This window comes from Xiphophorus hellerii, chromosome 1 (genome assembly GCF_003331165.1).
Source record: "Xiphophorus hellerii strain 12219 chromosome 1, Xiphophorus_hellerii-4.1, whole genome shotgun sequence".
In the NCBI taxonomy this organism is placed as follows: Eukaryota; Metazoa; Chordata; class Actinopteri; order Cyprinodontiformes; family Poeciliidae; genus Xiphophorus; species Xiphophorus hellerii.
In genome coordinates this window covers 20884958-20903519 of record NC_045672.1, presented here as the reverse complement: position 1 = coordinate 20903519, position 18562 = coordinate 20884958, and the positions used below count along the sequence as shown (strand labels likewise).

The 18562-nt window shown below is 37.6% G+C and overlaps 2 protein-coding genes across 3 annotated transcripts; both read left to right on the top strand.

Moving 5' to 3' along the window:
- The first annotated feature begins 3396 nt into the window (after positions 1-3396).
- On the top strand, positions 3397-9594 carry eif2d (eukaryotic translation initiation factor 2D). Of its 2 annotated transcripts, none has more exons than XM_032571696.1 (15): positions 3397-3630; positions 3948-4138; positions 4225-4308; positions 4388-4478; positions 4568-4675; positions 4912-5195; positions 5348-5465; positions 5547-5592; positions 5675-5781; positions 5894-6046; positions 7212-7301; positions 7767-7862; positions 8209-8329; positions 8696-8870; positions 8957-9594. In XM_032571696.1, the coding sequence occupies exons 1-15, from the start codon at positions 3575-3577 to the stop codon at positions 9025-9027; spliced, it is 1791 nt and encodes a 596-aa protein (XP_032427587.1). In that variant the 5' UTR covers positions 3397-3574; the 3' UTR covers positions 9028-9594. The 2 variants fall into 2 exon arrangements, with proteins under 2 accessions (XP_032427587.1, XP_032426835.1); XM_032570944.1 differs by having other exon boundaries at positions 4912-5198.
- A 457-nt stretch (positions 9595-10051) lies between these two features.
- Positions 10052-18090, top strand: fmodb (fibromodulin b). The gene is made up of 3 exons (XM_032572902.1): positions 10052-14748; positions 14822-15712; positions 17197-18090. The coding sequence occupies exons 1-3, from the start codon at positions 14709-14711 to the stop codon at positions 17346-17348; spliced, it is 1083 nt and encodes a 360-aa protein (XP_032428793.1). The 5' UTR covers positions 10052-14708; the 3' UTR covers positions 17349-18090.
- Positions 18091-18562: the final 472 nt, after the last annotated feature.

Here is an 18562-nt window from a genome sequence, read left to right as displayed (position 1 = left end):
TATATTTACTAGTAAAAGCCTTAGAAACTAATTACGTGTTTTCATTTTTCTTCTTCAAAAATATTAAATGTCAAAGCCCAAGAACACATCACCTATCTCATTGCCATGACTAAAGTAATTCAGTAACAGTTGCTCACTGTCAAGCCAAGCAGAAGGAAACAAACTGTTTTAAGTATATCTCTTCTTTATAGCAGTAATAATATAGAGCTCATTTTGTGAAGCTTTTATTGAGTAATATTGTCATGTAACGGTGTGGTGTGAGGTGGTGAGGCAGACGCAGATGACCCAGGTGAGATGAATAATGGTTGTTTTAATGATAAAGGAAACGTCAAAAACAGTCCAAAACAAGTCCAATAACACAGGCAGCACGACTGAGCGGAAACCAGGGCTCAACGCCGGTAGCAACTGATCAGTCCTTCGGGACACACGAAGGACTGAGCGCACATTAGACAAGGACCCGACAAAGACACAGACACACAGGTGACACTAAATACACAGGGGGATAATCAAGGAATGAGAAACACCTGGGAGTAATCAAAGAGAGGACAGGACAACATGAAGACTCAGGGACACAGAAAACTCTAAATAAATACACAGAAAAACACAGAACATGACAAATATTCCAGTTAGAACCCCCCACATATTTGTGCACAGTCTGAATGCTTCAACTAGACACCTACATCAAACATAGAACATGTTGATTACACCCATAAACATTGCACTGACAAAGTTTAGGGAACAGCAGATAGCTAAGTCCTGGAAATACATGTGGCCCCATCTTTGTTCAAACACTATACCGTAATATGCACAATGGGCAGCTGATTTTCCATGTATATTTTGGAGCTACAGTATGTTCGACAGAAAAATCCATCTTGGGATCTGTGAATACTGAACTGTATTGTCACAATAGTTCAGAGTCAGAATATAGATGGACTCGGGCATCAAGAAAAACACCCAAATATTTGAATTTAGGGCTCAACAATAAAACAATACCTATCGCAATAAATACATGATCAATATCAATAGATAATGTGTCTGGTAAAATATTCAATAATTTCCCTGGAATCAAACCAGAACCGCACAGCATTCTGGGGGATGTGCAGAGAAAATACTTCAGTCACTCAGCCCCTTACAGCCAGCTAAGTAAGACTGGTGGTCACTCACTCTTCAGTTACCTAGAAACAATTTCCTGAGTAACTTGTTGTTGCTCAACAGTTACTTACCTGGTGAGTAACTTGCACAGCAGCAGTTCAAGACTTTGCCACCATGTCTCATAACTGCTTACAAATAAATAGCAGTGCGAAGTGAAACTGTCAATAAAACAGGAAGGGTCACGCCATCATTTTAGTAGTATTTCAAATATTTAAAACAGAAAACTAATCAATAATTGATATTGACTGATATGAAACGTTTTCCAGCCACATTGTCTACCTCTACTTAATCTCTTTCACTTTAGGCAAAAACTGCCCTCTAAGCTAGAGGGAGCAGTCCAGCCTTTATTTTGACTAAGAACTGTGGGGTCAGAGGAGTTCAATTGCATCCCATCTGCTTAACCCTTGTCTGTGAACTACTCCCATGCACATCAATGGCCATGGTCCAACGATGTGAACAGAATCACATCTCTGAGTGATGAAATGAGATTTATCCTCATATATTCCCTTGATATCCTGACCAGGAACACCCCAAACAGGACCAGTGACTAGGGGCAGTGCTGCCTACTACTGCACAAAGTGCCTCAGGGGAGACGGTTGTGAGCCTAAATCTAGAGCCATAAAACAAATTTACACATTTAGCTTATTTGTCTCTCCTACTAAAAGTTCATCTGATAAATGATATTATATTGTTACTTTACAGACATTGTAAAAAGGGAATGCTAGACAAATGAAGCATTTAATTGTCTAATCCCACATGAGACCAAATGAGTTGTTTGTGCTGCAAGTTATGTTATTTAAGAAGATCTTTGGATATTTCTGACATGAGTGCTTAGCAGCTCACATGTCTGTCCTCCTGAAGTCAAACTCAGCCTGTAGAGATCACTTGTGAAAAACAATGTGCTGTACCTCACAAACAGGCAAATCAAAACCATGTGTTGTTTTTCTGCCTCGTAATTCTAAATCCAGCCAATTGTGGTAACAAAAAAGGTCATGTAATCAGACAAATTATATTTCTTTTCTATTTTTTCTCTTACTATAGAAAGTACCACCACAAATGTAAACAAAAGTACTGTTTACATTTTATGTATTTTCAGTCACCAATGGCCACATGCATGATACTCTGCACAGAAACTGGCATCTCTCCTTCTCTGTGTAGCTGAAATCGTTCACGTAATAAACTGCCTCTCCAAACAGCTAAGCATGGATGGCCAGGGTCCTATTTGTAAATAATGAATATACTTGCATAGAAATAAGACACTGAAAAATCTGTCTGTTGAGTCTAAACACTTAAATGCTAGAAAATAATAGGAATACATGTGACCAAAAACAGAAAGAAAAATTCAGCAATTATTTATGTCTGAGATTAATGACTAATCCACTTCAGCACCACTGGCAGTAGATTTAAATCTAATTTCTTCCTGTCTCTCCACCAACTGCAAGACAGTAAACTCAGTAGTTAGAAACATATGAGACATTTGTTCACTTTCGTTGAAAATCACAGCTTGATACTTTCTGCGAATTGTTGTGAACATGTGACAAAAGGCAGGCGGGCTAAAAGCATGATGGTTGTTCTTTCTGTTTACAGCAAGTATATCGAGCTTCGAGACACTTTGTCCGTCATCATGTGTTTACACAGAGTGCAAATAACTGAAGTGGGTGAGATAAAAATAAAGAAACGCCCTGTGCGTAAAAAATGAATGTCATTTCATGACCACTGATAGACCAACTTTCTAGTCCACTTAAAAGAAAATAATCCTCACAACATAATATCACCATTACTACGTTTGAGCATGACAATGGTCTGTTCAGAGTGAACAGTTGTATAAATATGAATAAATGCTGTGATTATGTATTATATATAATTGTAAGGATTATTTGGAAGATGTTTTTTCTGTGTGAATCTGTTGCTATTTGAATTTTTTATCATTAGTTTGGTCTTTAAAATAGCACAATTTGTACACACTTTTATATTTTATCTATCTGATGACACCAGGTTTATTTAAATCAGATGTTTTGATCAGGCACTCAAATACCTTTTTATTCTAATTGAGTAATTTCTTGGATGGCTGTTTTGCTATTTTTTACTTTGTTGGGTACAAATATGTTGAAGTAGTGCAGTGCAGAAGAATACAAGCTTTGGGTACTTTACTCACCTCTCCCTGTAACAGAAAAATTAAGAAGCGTCTGATTGCGCGGAACTCATGTTCCTCTCTAAAGTCGCGGTAGATGTTCAAGACGGAAACAAATAAGCGTCGGACCGAGAAACACTTGATCGGTGCAAAGCTATTTAGAAGCAGTGGAAACATGTTGCTGTGGGAGAAATATGCATCTGTGATGAATGTTTGTTGACGCATTAAACCACAGTGGTTTCATGGTGGACGCGGTAGAGTAGTCTCTGTAAAGATTTCATTTGCAAAACGATGTTTGCCAAACCGTTTCGTGTCAAATCCAACACTGTACTCAAAGGATCAGACAGGTTAGTAAGTGCTGCTGTCACCACAAACGCGATATTTCTTAGAGCAATGTGTTTAAATTAAACCCCACAATTTCTTTAAAATTACTAATTGACGTGTCTACTAAGGAAATGTGTTTTTCCAAACTTCTAGTTTTTTTTTTATGTCTGCGTTTTGTCCGTTATTAGTTTTAACACTTTTAAGTGTCATTCTCTAGGTTCTAGTACAGTCTTCAATCTTTGAAATTATTTTTGTTTTTAGCAGAGTTGATTAAAAGCAATTTAATACGATTAAGAAAATGAAATTAACTTAGTAAAATCTTCCTCCTAACTTCATGTAGGAGAAAGTTGAAAGCTGACCTTTCAGCTGCATTTCCATCCCTTTCTGCTGATGATCTGTCTGAGCTCGTCCCCAACAAAGAAGAAATTAATGTTGTGAGGATTTATGCACACAAAGGAGAAGCTGTGACTCTTTATGTTCTTCATAAAAACCCTATCTTCTTTGAACTGGAGAAACGACTTTATCCTACAGGTACTAAAAAATAAATAAGGCATAATGTAAACAGAAAATGAAGCATGATAAATGTGCTCAGATTGTTGATTTTTCTTATCTTTCAGTGTATGTTCTGTGGCGACACCCTTCTCTCCTACCAGTATTCAGAACATGGGCTCCTGTGCTTCAGAAGTTGATTGGAGGGGCCGGTAAGTTTCCCTTTTCAGCATGATATATGTTGTGTCTCTGCTTGTCTCGGTTGTAATGAAATGATGTGCTTCTCCAAAGATCTCATGCTGCCAGGTGTGGTGAGGCCTTCATGCGGGCTTCCAGATGTAAAACAAGGGTCCTGCTGTGCTGTTTTGATTGTGAATAATAGGTGTGGCACAGATTAAAAAAACTGCAGATGCTTTCTTTCACCACCCTCAAAGATATAAGGATAACTGTGCTCTACGTGCTTCTTGGCAGGGCTCCTGTTGCTGTTGGCAAAGCTGCAACATCAACCACGGAGATGCAAAGCTCGGGTATGAAAGGGAGAGGAGTGTGCGTTCTTCACACGTACATGGATTACCTCTGGTGAGGGACTTAAAACTTTTGCATAAGAGATAAACCACTCAGGCGTTTACTAGTTGGTGTTGATTTTTGTTTTTTATTTCAGTAAGCTTTATTTGACTTCCTTGCAAGTCACAGTGATATTGTTGCTCTTTTTTATTTATTAATACCCACATTTGTAGGGACTTTATTTAGTGTCACTAAATGCAAATACATCCTCGTAGATGGGTACATTTCAAAATTTATATTTTATTTTACAGGGCGTTTGGAGATAAATCAAATCCTCCCTCTTTACCAGATGAGGATGGGGAAATAGAAGATACAAACAGAGAGAAATGTGAAATTAATGAGAAAGAAGAAGGTAGAGATGACGATGATGATTTTGGAACGTGTGCAGAGGAGCAGCAGAGCTCTGGTGAAACTGTTACAGATCAGGCCTGTTGTGGTTTTGAGGAGCTGAACCTCACTGAGACGGAGGAAGACAAGGTGGAAAGTAGCAATGAAAAAGGCGAGGAGAACCAGGACGAGCAGAAAACTCCTCATGGTAGCAAATATAAATAAATACATTTTGTCTACGAATGGTTAAAAATGTCCCATTTTTGATATGTTCAAAGCTTCACCTGTAGATGAAGATTTTATTTTTGATGTTAGAAAAATAACATGAGACAGAAAAAATTTTATACCCTGATTTTACAGAGGAAATGGACGCCCTGCTGCTGCAGTGCTTCCTGCATGCTCTGAAGAGCAAGGTTAAGAAGTCAGAGCTCCCTCTGCTGACTAGCACATTTCTCCGGAACCACATGTTCACCTGCTGGTAAGGTCTTCACCAATCTGTTCAAACCTGCTGAAAACAAATTGAAGTTAGTACTCCTGAGAGCATCCTCGTTTTTTCCAGCCCTAGCGGGAAGCAACTGGATATCAAGAAATCCAGTTATAAAAAGGTACAAAATATCCCCAGAATAGGACTAAGCCATAGCTATATTACACTCTCATCGTCATGCATAATTTGCACCTTCTCAACAGCTGTCCAAGTTCCTACAAGTCATGCAACAGCAGCATAATCTTGTTCAAGTGAAAGAACTCACCAAGGGTGTGGAGAGCATTGTGGAAGTGGACTGGAAAAATCAACAGTGAGTTAAACCCTGCTTAATCTCTTTTTTGTTTTTGGTTTAATTTCATTTCTGCAAGCTTCAGACATTTACCTCTGCTCGTCTCTCTTTGAATTACTAAAACATTTTTCAGACTGCGGTCCTTTAGCGTTCCAGAGGAGGCAGGTGTTGAAGAAACGGCGGTGCTGAGTGGAGAAGGAGAAGCCCCATATCACCCTCCAGAGATCACTACTCTGTACTCTGTGTCTGCTCGGTTGGAGCCACTGTTTTTGGATGCAAATAAGAGGTGTGTGTGTGTGTCCACTTTGAAGTTTTCTCGCCCACGGCTCCTCACGCAGGCTCATGTTTGCATGGTTCAGGCAGCAGGTGGCCGTCACAGCAAGAGCTGGAGCCGGTGTTTACTTTGAGGAGATACTGCAGCACCGCAGCAGGAAAGTGTCCGGGGTTTGCTTAAACTGACCTTACCCTCTCATCTCTCTTGTGAAGGGATAAGTTAATATTCCCTAGGTGAGAGTCAAATAAATATTAGTCTTCTGCACACCCCAAGATCATCCTTTTTATTTTGCTTTTCTTTTAGTGTGACACCATATATTTTTTTATTTACATTTTCAAGAAAATATAAAGCTGTATATTTACAAAGACATTTGACAAATGTACTTTTTTTGTTATTCTTAGAACATGCACTAATGCAGATGAAGCAGAGTTTACAAAGGCCTTTGAAATACTTTATGCCAATAGTTTGGCCCGTTTATATTAACTTTCTTAAAAAGTATTTTATGTTTTAGGAATGACCAGATTTAAGGCAAATAATTTGAGCTCAAAGTGTAATAGGTCTGGTCAGACATTTGCATGTTGTCACCACGGACTTGAACCTAGAAGCCAAATTAATTTGTGACTTCAGTATGGTTGGAGTCATGTCCAAGAAGCTTAATGTTAGCCCACTTTAACCAAACACAGGTTGATATGCGTCTAAGGTTATTCTCCATGTTTCACCCATCTGACCCAAGTAGTCACAAACAACCCGGGAAGCACCAAGCTGCTGAAACACTATTTGTCTTTCCTGAAGGAAGTTTAAAACCAGCATGGTCTCAGAGATTGTAGAATCGAGAAAATAGTCAGTGCCACAAAATTGACTCCTAAACACAACTGCTGTTCACATGAACTCATTGCCATCTGGAGAAGTGTTTTATGGTCAGAAGGGACAATGGTTCACCTATTTGGCCTTAAAGACAAAAAGGAATGTTTGAAGAAATCAAGATTAGGCTTTTAAACCTTTAAGCATTGCACTAATGTGTGAGCATGGTGGTGGCAGCGTCATGCGTTGGGGCTGGACACAGTGGGATGTTCCAGCAGGAACATGATACCATGCTTCAAGAATAAAAACTATATCATGTTTTGGAAGATTTGTGACATTTTCACTCTGATGAAAAGATTGACGTGTGCTTGTTTAGGAAAGGGATGACAATGTTTCCTGCTGATGTCAGAAGTATAATCACTGAATATGTGAAGAAGAATGAGCTGGTGGATGAGAATAATAAAAAGTAAGTGGATATTTAACAATTGTTCTGATTTGCAAACTACAGCAATTATTGCCTCAAGAATTAGGAAACAAAAATTAACATTAGTAGCAATGTTTTATTTTGAGTAAATACTGTTTTACATCTGTTTATCTTGGTCTGTCTTCAGATTTAACAAAAATAAGTTTCAAAATGAGACATCCTTCATTGTTTTTTAGAACTGTGGTTAAAATTTCCACCTTCACTGCTAAGTAAATTTAGTACTGAGAACATGTGATGCTGTAAAACGGCTAAAATGTCACACTAAAGAAGTTATTCTTTTCATGCTATGAAAGCCAGCGATTCTCAAGATGTTCTAAAATAAGTCTATAATTGCAAGTAAAAGAAATTGAATTAAATCTATTAGCAATTCACCAGAGGAAACAAGGCCACATTTTCCTTATTTAGAGCCAGTTGTTTAACCAGAGCTCCTCTTTTTTTTCCCACCAGTTATGTGACTATAAACCCGACCCTGTGTGACTGCTTACTGGAGAAATCAGAATACCAGGAGGTAGAGTGTCTCAAATGGGATGACCTTTTTAGCAGGTAAAAAAAAAAGTAAAGAATATGAATGAATGTCATCATACCCTGTTTGTGGCTTCATATTTACATTTTGTAATTTTTCCAGCTGCTTTTAACTGCACACTCCAGTGGTTGTTTAGTTGATTGGTATAGAAACACCAATTTAAAAAGGATTTTTAATAGAGAAGTGTTTTCCTACTAAAATACTTGTTTGGGTTGGTAAGATGCTTCTGACTCTGTGTATGGCTCAGAAATAATTTTTTTTTTCCTTCCACTAGATTTTCTGTTCATGTGAAAACCAAGAATGTGGGAGGGGGGACATGATACTTGTCGCAGTAGTTTTTATTCAAAATCATCTTCTTCTTCACAGGACATTGGGAAGAATGCAAGAGTGTTATCAGGTTGTGTTTCCTGGACAAGCAGCAACAGTAAAGAAGGGCCACATTGAGCCAATAGACATCTCTGTGGCTTCTCGAGGTTCTAATAAGAAGGTGACAAAACTTTTCCTAACTTAACAGTTGTAGCTCAATATAGATATTTGATATTTCAATCACAGATTAGAGTGTGATTTATATCGGAATATATACATAAACACTTTTTAAAGGCTGGGTATAACAGATATTGAATAATATATATTTTTGAATATGACTTCATCTCAGTTTGGTGTCCTGAACCTACATCCCATGTATCTCTGAAAAACAATCCGAAACTAGTGGATATTTTTATTTTGTGGAGTATTTTAGTTTAAAAGATCAAACTTTTCAGAGCCTTTATATGATTAACAAAATGCCTTCAAATAATTCAATATTATCTGGGCTGTTTCTCCGTTTTTATTTGTTGTTTATTTACATCTGTAGGTGACTCTAATAAAGAATTTGGAAGTGTATGGTTTGGATCCTGCAGTAGTTGCCACTGCTCTGCAGCACAGAGTCCAGGCCAGCTCTGTCTTACAGATCCTCCCTGGAGCTAAAGACAGAGTCCTGGTCCAGATCCAAGGTAACCAGATTCATCAGGTTGGAAACCTGCTGCTTGGTAAGAACCTTTTTTTTGTTGTGTGGTAATAATATATTTATTGGAACAAACTGAGTTACGATTTCTTTTCGTTAATTCAATTTCAGATCATTATCAGGTTCCTCGCAAGTATATCCAGGGACTGGACAAAGCTCCCAAGGGTGGGAAAAAGAAATAAAATTGGACTTTGCTGTGCCAGCTTTTCATTGCACTTAAAGCTGTTATCATGTTGCGTGTCATGCTGCCCTCCACTTTAATTAAATTGCATCCACTAACCCTTTCTGACATTAGGTTCAACTTATTTTCCTGTTAGGTTTTGGCTGCAGTCTGGACTGAGGAATCCAAGTTAGAACTAATTGATGAGTTTGGCTACACCGAATCAGATTTGGTTGTTGTAGCAAGATTATTAACGTCTGTTGGCAAAAAACATTTGGTGTAAAACTTCTTTCAAAATTCTTGTTTGTATTTAGTTTTTTTTTATGTGTTTTGGAACTTCTGAGGCCCAAAGCTCAGTTATGCTTGTATGTGTAAAACCGTTTAGTAAGTAGGTCCATAATCCGGTTTTTAAATAAATTCAGTAAGAGAGAATACACATTAAAGCACAAATAAATTAAATATGGCCAAAACAAAAACGATATTTATGTTAAGGAAAAGCACAATTAAATAAGGATGTCCTTATTGTTTCTTTTTTTTTTTTTTGAATGAATGAATCAAGATTCTCAAGACAATTAAAAAAAAAAAAAAATCTCAAGTTTTACACCTGGTCTTTGGGCTGACGGGTAAATTTTTGTTTGATGCCTTAAGGAGTTGAGTTAGTGTGTGGCTCTTACAATTCAGTAACAAAGAAAGGAGCTTGATTCTAAAGAGTGCTGAAAGACAGTCTAAATTTTAACGTGACCAGGAAACCTCTTTAAAGACATTGAAACAGGACTGATGTGAGCGTTTCTGTTTGTTATTTATAAGAGCCTTGTGCAGAGTTTTTGAAGGTGATTAGAGGCTTTTTTGATAAAACATGTGAAAAATGTATTGCAGTCTGGAGAGAAAATAAAAATCTCAAGTAATCATCCCTAATTCCTGTTTTGACCACTAAACTGGAAATATTTCTCAAATAACAAAAACAGTTTCAGAAGATTTGTTCTGAATAGCCTTTAAAGCTGTAGTGGGTAACCTAGTGTCATGTATTTTTCTAGGTTGTGCTGTTACCCTAATAGGCATGGTCTTTGGATTCACTGTTGCAAAGGAAGTAACAGATGCCAAAGACTGCCTTGCCAAGTACAAGGCAGACATAGTTCCTTTGCCACAATGTTTATGGGTGTAATCAACATGTTCTATGTTTGATGTAGTTGTCTAGTTGAAGCATTCAGACTGTGCACAGATATGTGGGGGGTTCTAACTGGAATATTACTCAATATTACTGGAATATTACTCAATAAAAGGGAAAGAGCAATGCCACAGGAAATTGTGACTGACAGCAATAAGCCTTGTCTCCAGTACTACCATTTCCAAATTATGTAATCAATTTTCAGAGACGGAGACATTAAAATAACTTTTGTTCAAGTTAGACCAGTTATGCTTAATGTTAATTTTGAGTTTAATTCCAGGATTTCTCTTCCAATGTGTTTTGCTCACCTTACTTTTTCATGCAAACACAACTAACACAAACACATGACTATTTGATGAGTTTGTGCAAAGATGTTAAGACTGATGGGAAAACTCTCGTACCGACCATTTATGAAAAATATTGTTGCAAGATGAAAACAATTACTTTGCTAACGCAGCGTGAGCATAACTTTGTAAGTTGCGGGTGGATTTTTATACACTGGGATGTTTTTAGAGAAAGAAGTCTGGAAAGGAGAAAATATCTATTAAGCAGCACTAGTGAGGACAAAGATCTTGAAGCCACATAAAACCATAATGCGTGCCACTCAGCTAAGAACAGGAATCTGAGCAACCAAATCACATACGGACCCCAAGATGGAAAACAGCAGATTGTGAAAACATTGCCAGATCCAATGAGTTTTAACAGCCAAAGACTTTTGGGCTTTTATGGGATCGTATATATGTACAAACATGCAGCAACTATGCTATTGAGTTTAATGTAGACTAAAGGAATTTTTAAAATACCTTTTAAAATGGAATTTGTTAATTTCAAGATAAAAGGGGATCTTATAAATAAAACATTACAGATATTTAGCCAATGACAATCCGACATTGCCTTTGAATTGTGGTTTAACTGAATCATGAACAAACAAATAAAAAACTAATGAAACAGGCAGGTCTGGACGAAAATTATACTGGTCCCTTAATATTTTGTTGTGCAATCTTTTGAAGGAATCACTGCAAATGATTTCTGTAAACATTAATGAGACTCCTGCACATGCCAATGGATGTTTTGACCAACTTTTCATGAGTAAGCTGCTCCAGTTGTGTCAGGTTTGAACGGTGCCTTCTCCAGATGTCATGTTTCAGCTCCTACCACATGCTCAATATGTTTTAGATCAGTGTCGCTAGAATCCAGTTCAAAAAAGTTCAATGCTTTTGCTCTTAGCTGTTCTTTTTTAATCACTATCGTGATAAAAGACCCATAATCACTAGCCAACACCTCTCCAGAACGCCTTGATAGTCTTGAGTTGTCATCATGCACATATTCAAGAAACCCTGTGCCAGCCAAAGCTGACTCAGAACAAAACCAAGCGTCTATTTCACAGCAGGGTTCCATTCTTGGTATGCTTCACTTTTGCTTCTGTGAACATAGAGATGATGTGCTTTGCCAAAAAAGCTCTAGTTTTGTTTCATTGGTCCAGAGGACAGTTTATATTTATATTTATGTAACTAAAAACAGCAGCTAATGGATAGCAATAACGTGTTTGTTGTTGCATAATTTAATGTACCAAGCAATTTGATGCCAACTAATGTTAACCCACTTTGAACATACACATTTTTATGATTTTCGGTAGGTAAATATTGTAGGCTTCCTTATTAATTTTCAAAATAAGTGTTACGACCCGTCTAGGGGTGGCCAGACCATAACATGAAGGATCCATTCTCTTCAGATCTCAAGCAGCTGACACACACAGTTGAACATTTTAGGTTATTTTAAAACGATGTATTTTTGATTAACATGTTACAAGTGGAGCATATGGCTTCAGAATGAGCTATAATGCCGAAAACAACAAACAAAAGGAAACTATCTGAATATTAACCAAAACTTACCTAATTGAAAATAAATAAACCAAATGACAAAAACTTACCTCCCTAATTAAGAAAAACATGAGAAAACTAAGCAAACATAAACGGCAGCTCACTCCTACAAACTCCAGAACTTTTACAAGATGTTAACTGACAAACAATGTGGCCGGTTGAGATGAGCTGACGATGGATGGCAGGAAGTCCGCGTCAGCAGCTTTTATATCCGTCACCTCCGGGATTCCGCCAATTGGACGTCTCCGTCGTCTTCTAGGAACCAATAAGAGACACTCATATTTGCATAATTAAGTTGACGACGCCAGTCATAACACAAGTTACAACAAGTTGTTAAAATTGACTTTGTTGAACTGAATGTTGTAGGAAAAAGATAGTGATTCTAAATGTTCCTGGATTAAATTAACCTCAGAGATAATAATTTAAATTCAAATTTTAACTATAAAATTGTTTAGGCAGATAGGAGGAAAAATGTGAGAAAGTTAATTTCAGTGGTTTACCACTTGACCTTGTCCCTTAAATATTTAACTTAGGCTTGTCCCTCACAGACTTTAAACTTCAGTTAGACAAAGTGACTTGTAAAGACCTCTGACACATTACTCTTCTTTAAAACAGCTGCTGAGTCAGAAAAGATCTGTGTTTCACTTGGTTTTAATATCCTCACCCAAAACATTGATCAAGTGACACCAAATGGCTTAAGTCAGAGATCCCATTTCTACCCTATCTCCAAATTTAAGTCAACTTGAGAACTAAACACACAAAATCCTGCTTTATTGCTTTTTCAGTCAGCATAAACATTTGGATAAGACCCCTGTACCTTGATTCTGGTTTCTATTATTGTATGCTTTTTGTTTAACAACCAGTGGGAATCAACATAATGAGACATTGTCACTGTCTAACACAAAAATCTATGCCATAATTTTCTATCAACTCACCCCCCCCCCCGCCACCCCCCCCAAAAAACCCAGAAAAATTACTTTCTTTAATCCTGTTTTTCTGAAAAAAATATAGTCAATGCTTTTAAGCCTAAAGCATTGTTACCAAGCATAAAAACTTCTCTTTTAAGTCTCCTTCATAACTGTATCTTGGACCATATAGAACATGTTTTACAGCTCCTTACTGTTAGTCCAACTAGCCTAGACCTGTAGGGTGCTTTCCTAACTGTGACACACTTGAATTATAATATTATTATTTATTCTCTACTTAAATGCTTAAAATTTCCAGGAAGTCATATAGGAAAAACCTGCCTTCAAAATAAAACCTCAGATTTAAATTTACATCTCAACTAAAAGCTATACACAAGATAATGACAGACATCTTAAAAGTGTATATTTTGGAATATGTAGTTTGACATGTTCTTGTTTATTTGTAAATAAATTTTCATTAGTGTAGAATGATGGGCCCTGAAGTGTTTGAAATTTGATTCATAACATTTCCCAAATTAATGAGAAAAACAATTGCTTTTCTTCGAGCATTTCCTGCCCACAGGCTAGCATGTGCCAAAGCATACAATTGGCAAGTGTTGTTGGACAAATAATGACACAAAGTGGCATGACATAGTATTCTGATTGCTTAATTTTAATGGAGGGAATTTTTCTGTTTTCGTTGTAATTTAGAGCTCATTAAGCATTACCAGGGTTTTCGACCTCCCCCCTGAAGTCCCGAAAGAGGGTCAAAAGAATATACTGAATAGAACTAACTAGACAGTTAGTTGGAAGTTAAGCTTTCCCCCTTCCTTTGGTGCGCCAGTAATGGCCTTATTTACAGAACAAAAGCGCCTGTTCACACCTGCTTATAGGATGCTAGCTAAAATCCTTCAGGTCAGTCGACCCGTCTCTGGGCTCCAAAGGTAGAAATGTTAAATGATCCTTCTCTGGTAATGCTAGTTAAGATCCATTACCTTTTTAACAAAGCTGATTCTTAAATCAGCATGCCGTCTTTGCTTCCTCAGTGTGGCCTGGAAAGGAAATACACAAAGAATTCACATAATCACTTGAACTCTGCATCCAATTTTCCTACCCCAGAGGAGGATATAAGTAGGGGGGATTTTTCTGAATTACAGTTTACAGGACTGTAATGGTTCTCTGATGTATCCAGGCGCCAGCAAAAGCATATGCTGAGCTTCTCTATGACTTGAATAGTCATAGAGAAGTTGTTGAAAACAGACCTTGAAGCATTCCGAAGAAATAGGTAATGGAGATGTTCTTGGACAAACAGCAAAATGTAGCATACTTTGTTGACACATACCAATTGTAGTATACAAAAGCATGCAGAAACAAAGTGATTGTATTTTAAATGATAACTGTGATTATCACATCTTTTGTGGTTGATTAAACATTCAATATCTGAGGCTCAACCTCTTCAAAACCTCTATGACACAAGAGTAAATAGCAAGACACACTTTGAGTGGTTCGGCTAATGATAAGGTTTGAAACTGTGATGGAAAACAAGGATGTTAAAAAGCAGATGTTGCAACTAGCTCACAGATGGCACTAATATTTACGTTGCTGCAGGATATACGTTGTTATATAGGTTACATGAAAGTGGAAAAAAGGTATGTGTGCTAATGAAACATAATGGTTGGGGCCACAGCTGCAGAGGGGGTTGCTGCTGGTATTTATTTTAGGCAGGCAACATATTCCACTCATTCAGACTGGGATGCCAGAGAGGTGGATAACAAGGAGGCAGCAAGAAACTGGTAGGTATACTGCAGCAACATTGGAATAAATTGTGTGTATTTATCTTTAAAATATTCTTTACCTTTCCTTAAGTGATCATGCGGACATTGGTGTTCATCTTCTTGATGGAAATGGTGGATGTGAACATCAGCCAGCAGTACAGCCCCTTCCAGTGGCTGTCTCAATTGCGAGGCCGGAGGCAGAATGCAGGCTGGCAGTCAGAGGCTGTAGATTGCCCCCTGGAGTGTGATTGTCCAACAGCCTACCCTACAGCTATGTACTGTCACAGCCGCAATCTGCAGCACATTCCCTATGTTCCATCACACATAAAGTATGTCTACCTGCAGCGTAACCAAATCACAGGCATTCAGGATGGAGTGTTCGACAACGCCACCAATCTGGTGTGGGTGATTTTGTCGCATAACCAGCTCAGCTCGGAGAAAATCAGCGACAGTGTCTTTGTCAAGCTGGGAAGCCTGGATCGACTCTACCTGGATAACAATGAACTGACCCATGTGCCTCATAATTTACCAAGATCCCTCACCGACCTGCGGCTTTCCTACAACAAAATCACAAACATCTCCAAATTATTTGAGTCCATGCCCAACCTCACCATCCTTCAACTTCAGGGAAATGTCATAGAAGAGGTAGAAGGTGGGTTAACGGGACTAGAATCTCTTATGATACTGGACATGAGCAAAAACAAGCTAAGGAAAATTCCTGACAGCTTTCCCAAAGAACTACAACAGCTCTACCTGGAGCATAACAACATAAAGAGCGTCCCAGCTGGTTTTCTTACCATGTATCCTAATCTGCAATTTATCCGCTTGAGTCACAACAGTTTGACTGATGAAGGACTTCCCTCCAATGTCTTCAATACCAGCACACTCGTTGAGCTTGACCTGTCCTTCAACAAACTGGAGAAGATCCCTCTTGTTAGCAGGAACCTGGAAAACCTGTATCTGCACGCAAATAAGATCAAAGGTATGCACACTTCTTTAAATCTTAAAGTAACAAAGTGAAACAAAAGTTTTATTGACAATTTTAATGACACGAGTGTTAATTTTATTTATATTAATATGTGTAGTCACTTTTTAACCAGCAACAATTCTTTAAAGGTGACCTATTATGCTTCCTCAAACAGTTCCTACACCCTGTGATTTTTTTTGTAAATTTGTTTACTTTTTTTCATGAAATTTGACACTACCGCCTGCTGCATTTGGACCCATTCAACAAAAACACAACACAACATATTATTTTTCAAGGATAGTAAGCCCATTCCCACTGGCCCTACCCTCCTCCTCAAATATAACTGGGACAGCCTATTCATTAGAAACTTTGGCTTAAATACAAACGGCGCAGGGCAAGGGGTGGAATGGGGAGGAGCAGCAGAGCTGCAGCCAAAATGTTACTCCTTGAAACTCAGATCTAATAATGCATCGTGGTGCAGAGCTGGAAATGAGTCAGCAAAGATTGTGGGAGTTTTTCCGCCAAACCAGATCTAGAGCTAAAGGGGTGTTGTCAGTAGCTGTGTGTATAGAGACCAAAATGCAAACATAGCAACATAAATGCAAAAATATTAGATCAATAACAAAACTCAAAGTCAGAAATTTCAGAGTCACAGAAGTAGATCAAGATTAATATGGAGGAAAGTGGTTACCGGAATCAGAAACAGATCAGACAAGTTTAAAAAGTAAAAACAGCTGAGAGAAAACAGACCACAGAAACAGAGGGAATCAAAAGAGAGAAAATGACTGGAGAGAAACCTAAATACTGCTCAAACAAAAACAAAGAATAACATGTGAAGGACTCAAAAGATGAAGACAAATGATATCAAAGAACACCAGAAATAGAAGTGACAGATCTACAATGAGAAACAATAGCTGACAACCACAAAACTATAAACATGAATGTATCACAGGCTTAAAGCAGCAGTATGTAAGAGTTATATATATACAGTATATATGTATATATATACTGCTGTACTACTTTTAAAATGTGTCTGTCATTATGGTAGTATTTTGGAATATGTAGTATGTATTGCAGTGGTATCAAAAAGTGATTCTACATGCTGATAAACAACAGGGTCATTTCTTGCATTTCTGTATTTTATCATTTTTGATCTGACAACATCCACAAAACAAGCTACATTCAACAAGCACAATGAATAATGATGAGCGGCAATTAAACCAAACCAGTATGGACCTGACTGGGTCAAACTAACCTATTCTGAATTATGGAGATAATTTTATTAATGCGCCTGCGTAATTTGCCATGAATACAGGAATGCAACCCAAACACAGTTCGTGAGGCCAGGCATAATCCACGAGGTTCAGGCAACATGTTTTTTGTTGTTGTGTTTCTTTAAGTATTTCTGATTCCGATTCCAATTTCCTTGCAGTTGGTTTGGCAGTTCTTTTAATGTGTTCATGTTTATAACCGGTTTCCACATTTTTCTCCCCTTTCAGAGTTTTCCCTGAGCAGTTTCTGTGACACGATTGATGGAACAAACTTCTCTAAGCTGAAAGTGCTGCGTTTGGATGCCAACAAAATCAGCATCAGAGACATTCCTGTTGAAGCTGCCTACTGTTTACGACTAGTTTCTTCTATTAATGTTTAGAACTAATGTTTAGAACTGTTTTTTCATGAGTTGAGTTCATCTCTAACTCATACTCTCTTATTGTTGCAATGTCTGCTTCATTGGTCAATAAATGTTTTATTAAACAGTTATGTTGTTATCATTCCAGTGATATCATAATTCCAGTGTTAGTCAACAGGAAATAGTAGGTGTTGTATAATCTAATATCCAGATGGCAGTCAGACAGTCATGAGAGAGCTGATGGACTTTCTTTAGAAACATCACAATCTAAATTACTGGATTATGCCAAACCAACACTGTTACACATAATTACACAATAGCTGATGAAGAAAATATTAAATATAGCATCAAACTGTCAATCATTTGTAGAAGATTTAGTTTTTATCTTTGCTTCCACCACATGGGATGCCATAAAACTTCACATCAAGCAATGCTTTGTTTTTCTTCTTACAGACTTTTTTTTTTGTCACTTAATCACTTTGCTGGTTGTACAGTTCATAAAACCTTTTATTCCAAAATGTATGCACTGGGTCGCTATATTATTCTGAACTGACTTTAGTTAATATGTGTCTAAATATTTACTTTGAAGCCCATGTGACCTGGTTTTAACATCGTTTTATAAAGTTAAAACTAAGGAATGGTGTATAGGCATGAGAAGTTGAAAGCAAATGTTACACGTGATAATAAATTCTTTTGATTTTTTTTCTTTTTTGATTTTATGTCTTTTTAAATTTGCGATTAAATCACAAATATTCCAAGCAGATTTACCTCAGTTGAGTCATTAATTTTGTGTTGTGCACGTGGAAATTAACGTTCTTCTAGTGCTAGACCAGATCTGGTGTTATATCCAGTTTTTTAGCAGCAACAAATTCCACCAAGAACTGTTTTGTTTTTCCACACCTGCTCCCACGGTGTCCAAACTGTTTTGACAATGCCTGACCTGGGGAGGCCAGTCTATGTCAGAAACAAATCAGACAAATTTAAAAAGTAAAAACAGCTGAGAGAAAACAGACCACAGAAACAGAGGATAGAAAAACATTGCTTGTTTTTCTATTCAGGTGTGACAGTGTGCTGCAGATATTTATGTGGCAGTACGCCCTGTGGGCTTTGAACGCACCACACAAGTGCCTGAATTTAATGGGCTCTTTCCACCTCAGCTTCCGCGTTCGGGGAAAAGCGGCTCAATCGTTTCCGATCTATTGAAAAAGGCACTTTACACTGGGTGTTTGCAGGGC

Bases quoted from the DNA above. Each gene is read 5' to 3' on its own strand.
- fmodb (XM_032572902.1), top strand. From the start codon at position 14,709: ATGCCAGAGAGGTGGATAACAAGGAGGCAGCAAGAAACTG. The intron at 14,749-14,821 runs GTAGGTATACTG...CCTTTCCTTAAG, and splicing joins AAGGAGGCAGCAAGAAACTG to TGATCATGCGGACATTGGTG. The intron at 15,713-17,196 runs GTATGCACACTT...CTCCCCTTTCAG, and splicing joins GCACGCAAATAAGATCAAAG to AGTTTTCCCTGAGCAGTTTC.
- eif2d (XM_032570944.1), top strand. From the start codon at position 3,575: ATGTTTGCCAAACCGTTTCGTGTCAAATCCAACACTGTACTCAAAGGA. The intron at 7,863-8,208 runs GTAAAAAAAAAA...TCTTCTTCACAG, and splicing joins TGGGATGACCTTTTTAGCAG to GACATTGGGAAGAATGCAAG. The intron at 8,330-8,695 runs GTGACAAAACTT...TTACATCTGTAG, and splicing joins CTCGAGGTTCTAATAAGAAG to GTGACTCTAATAAAGAATTT.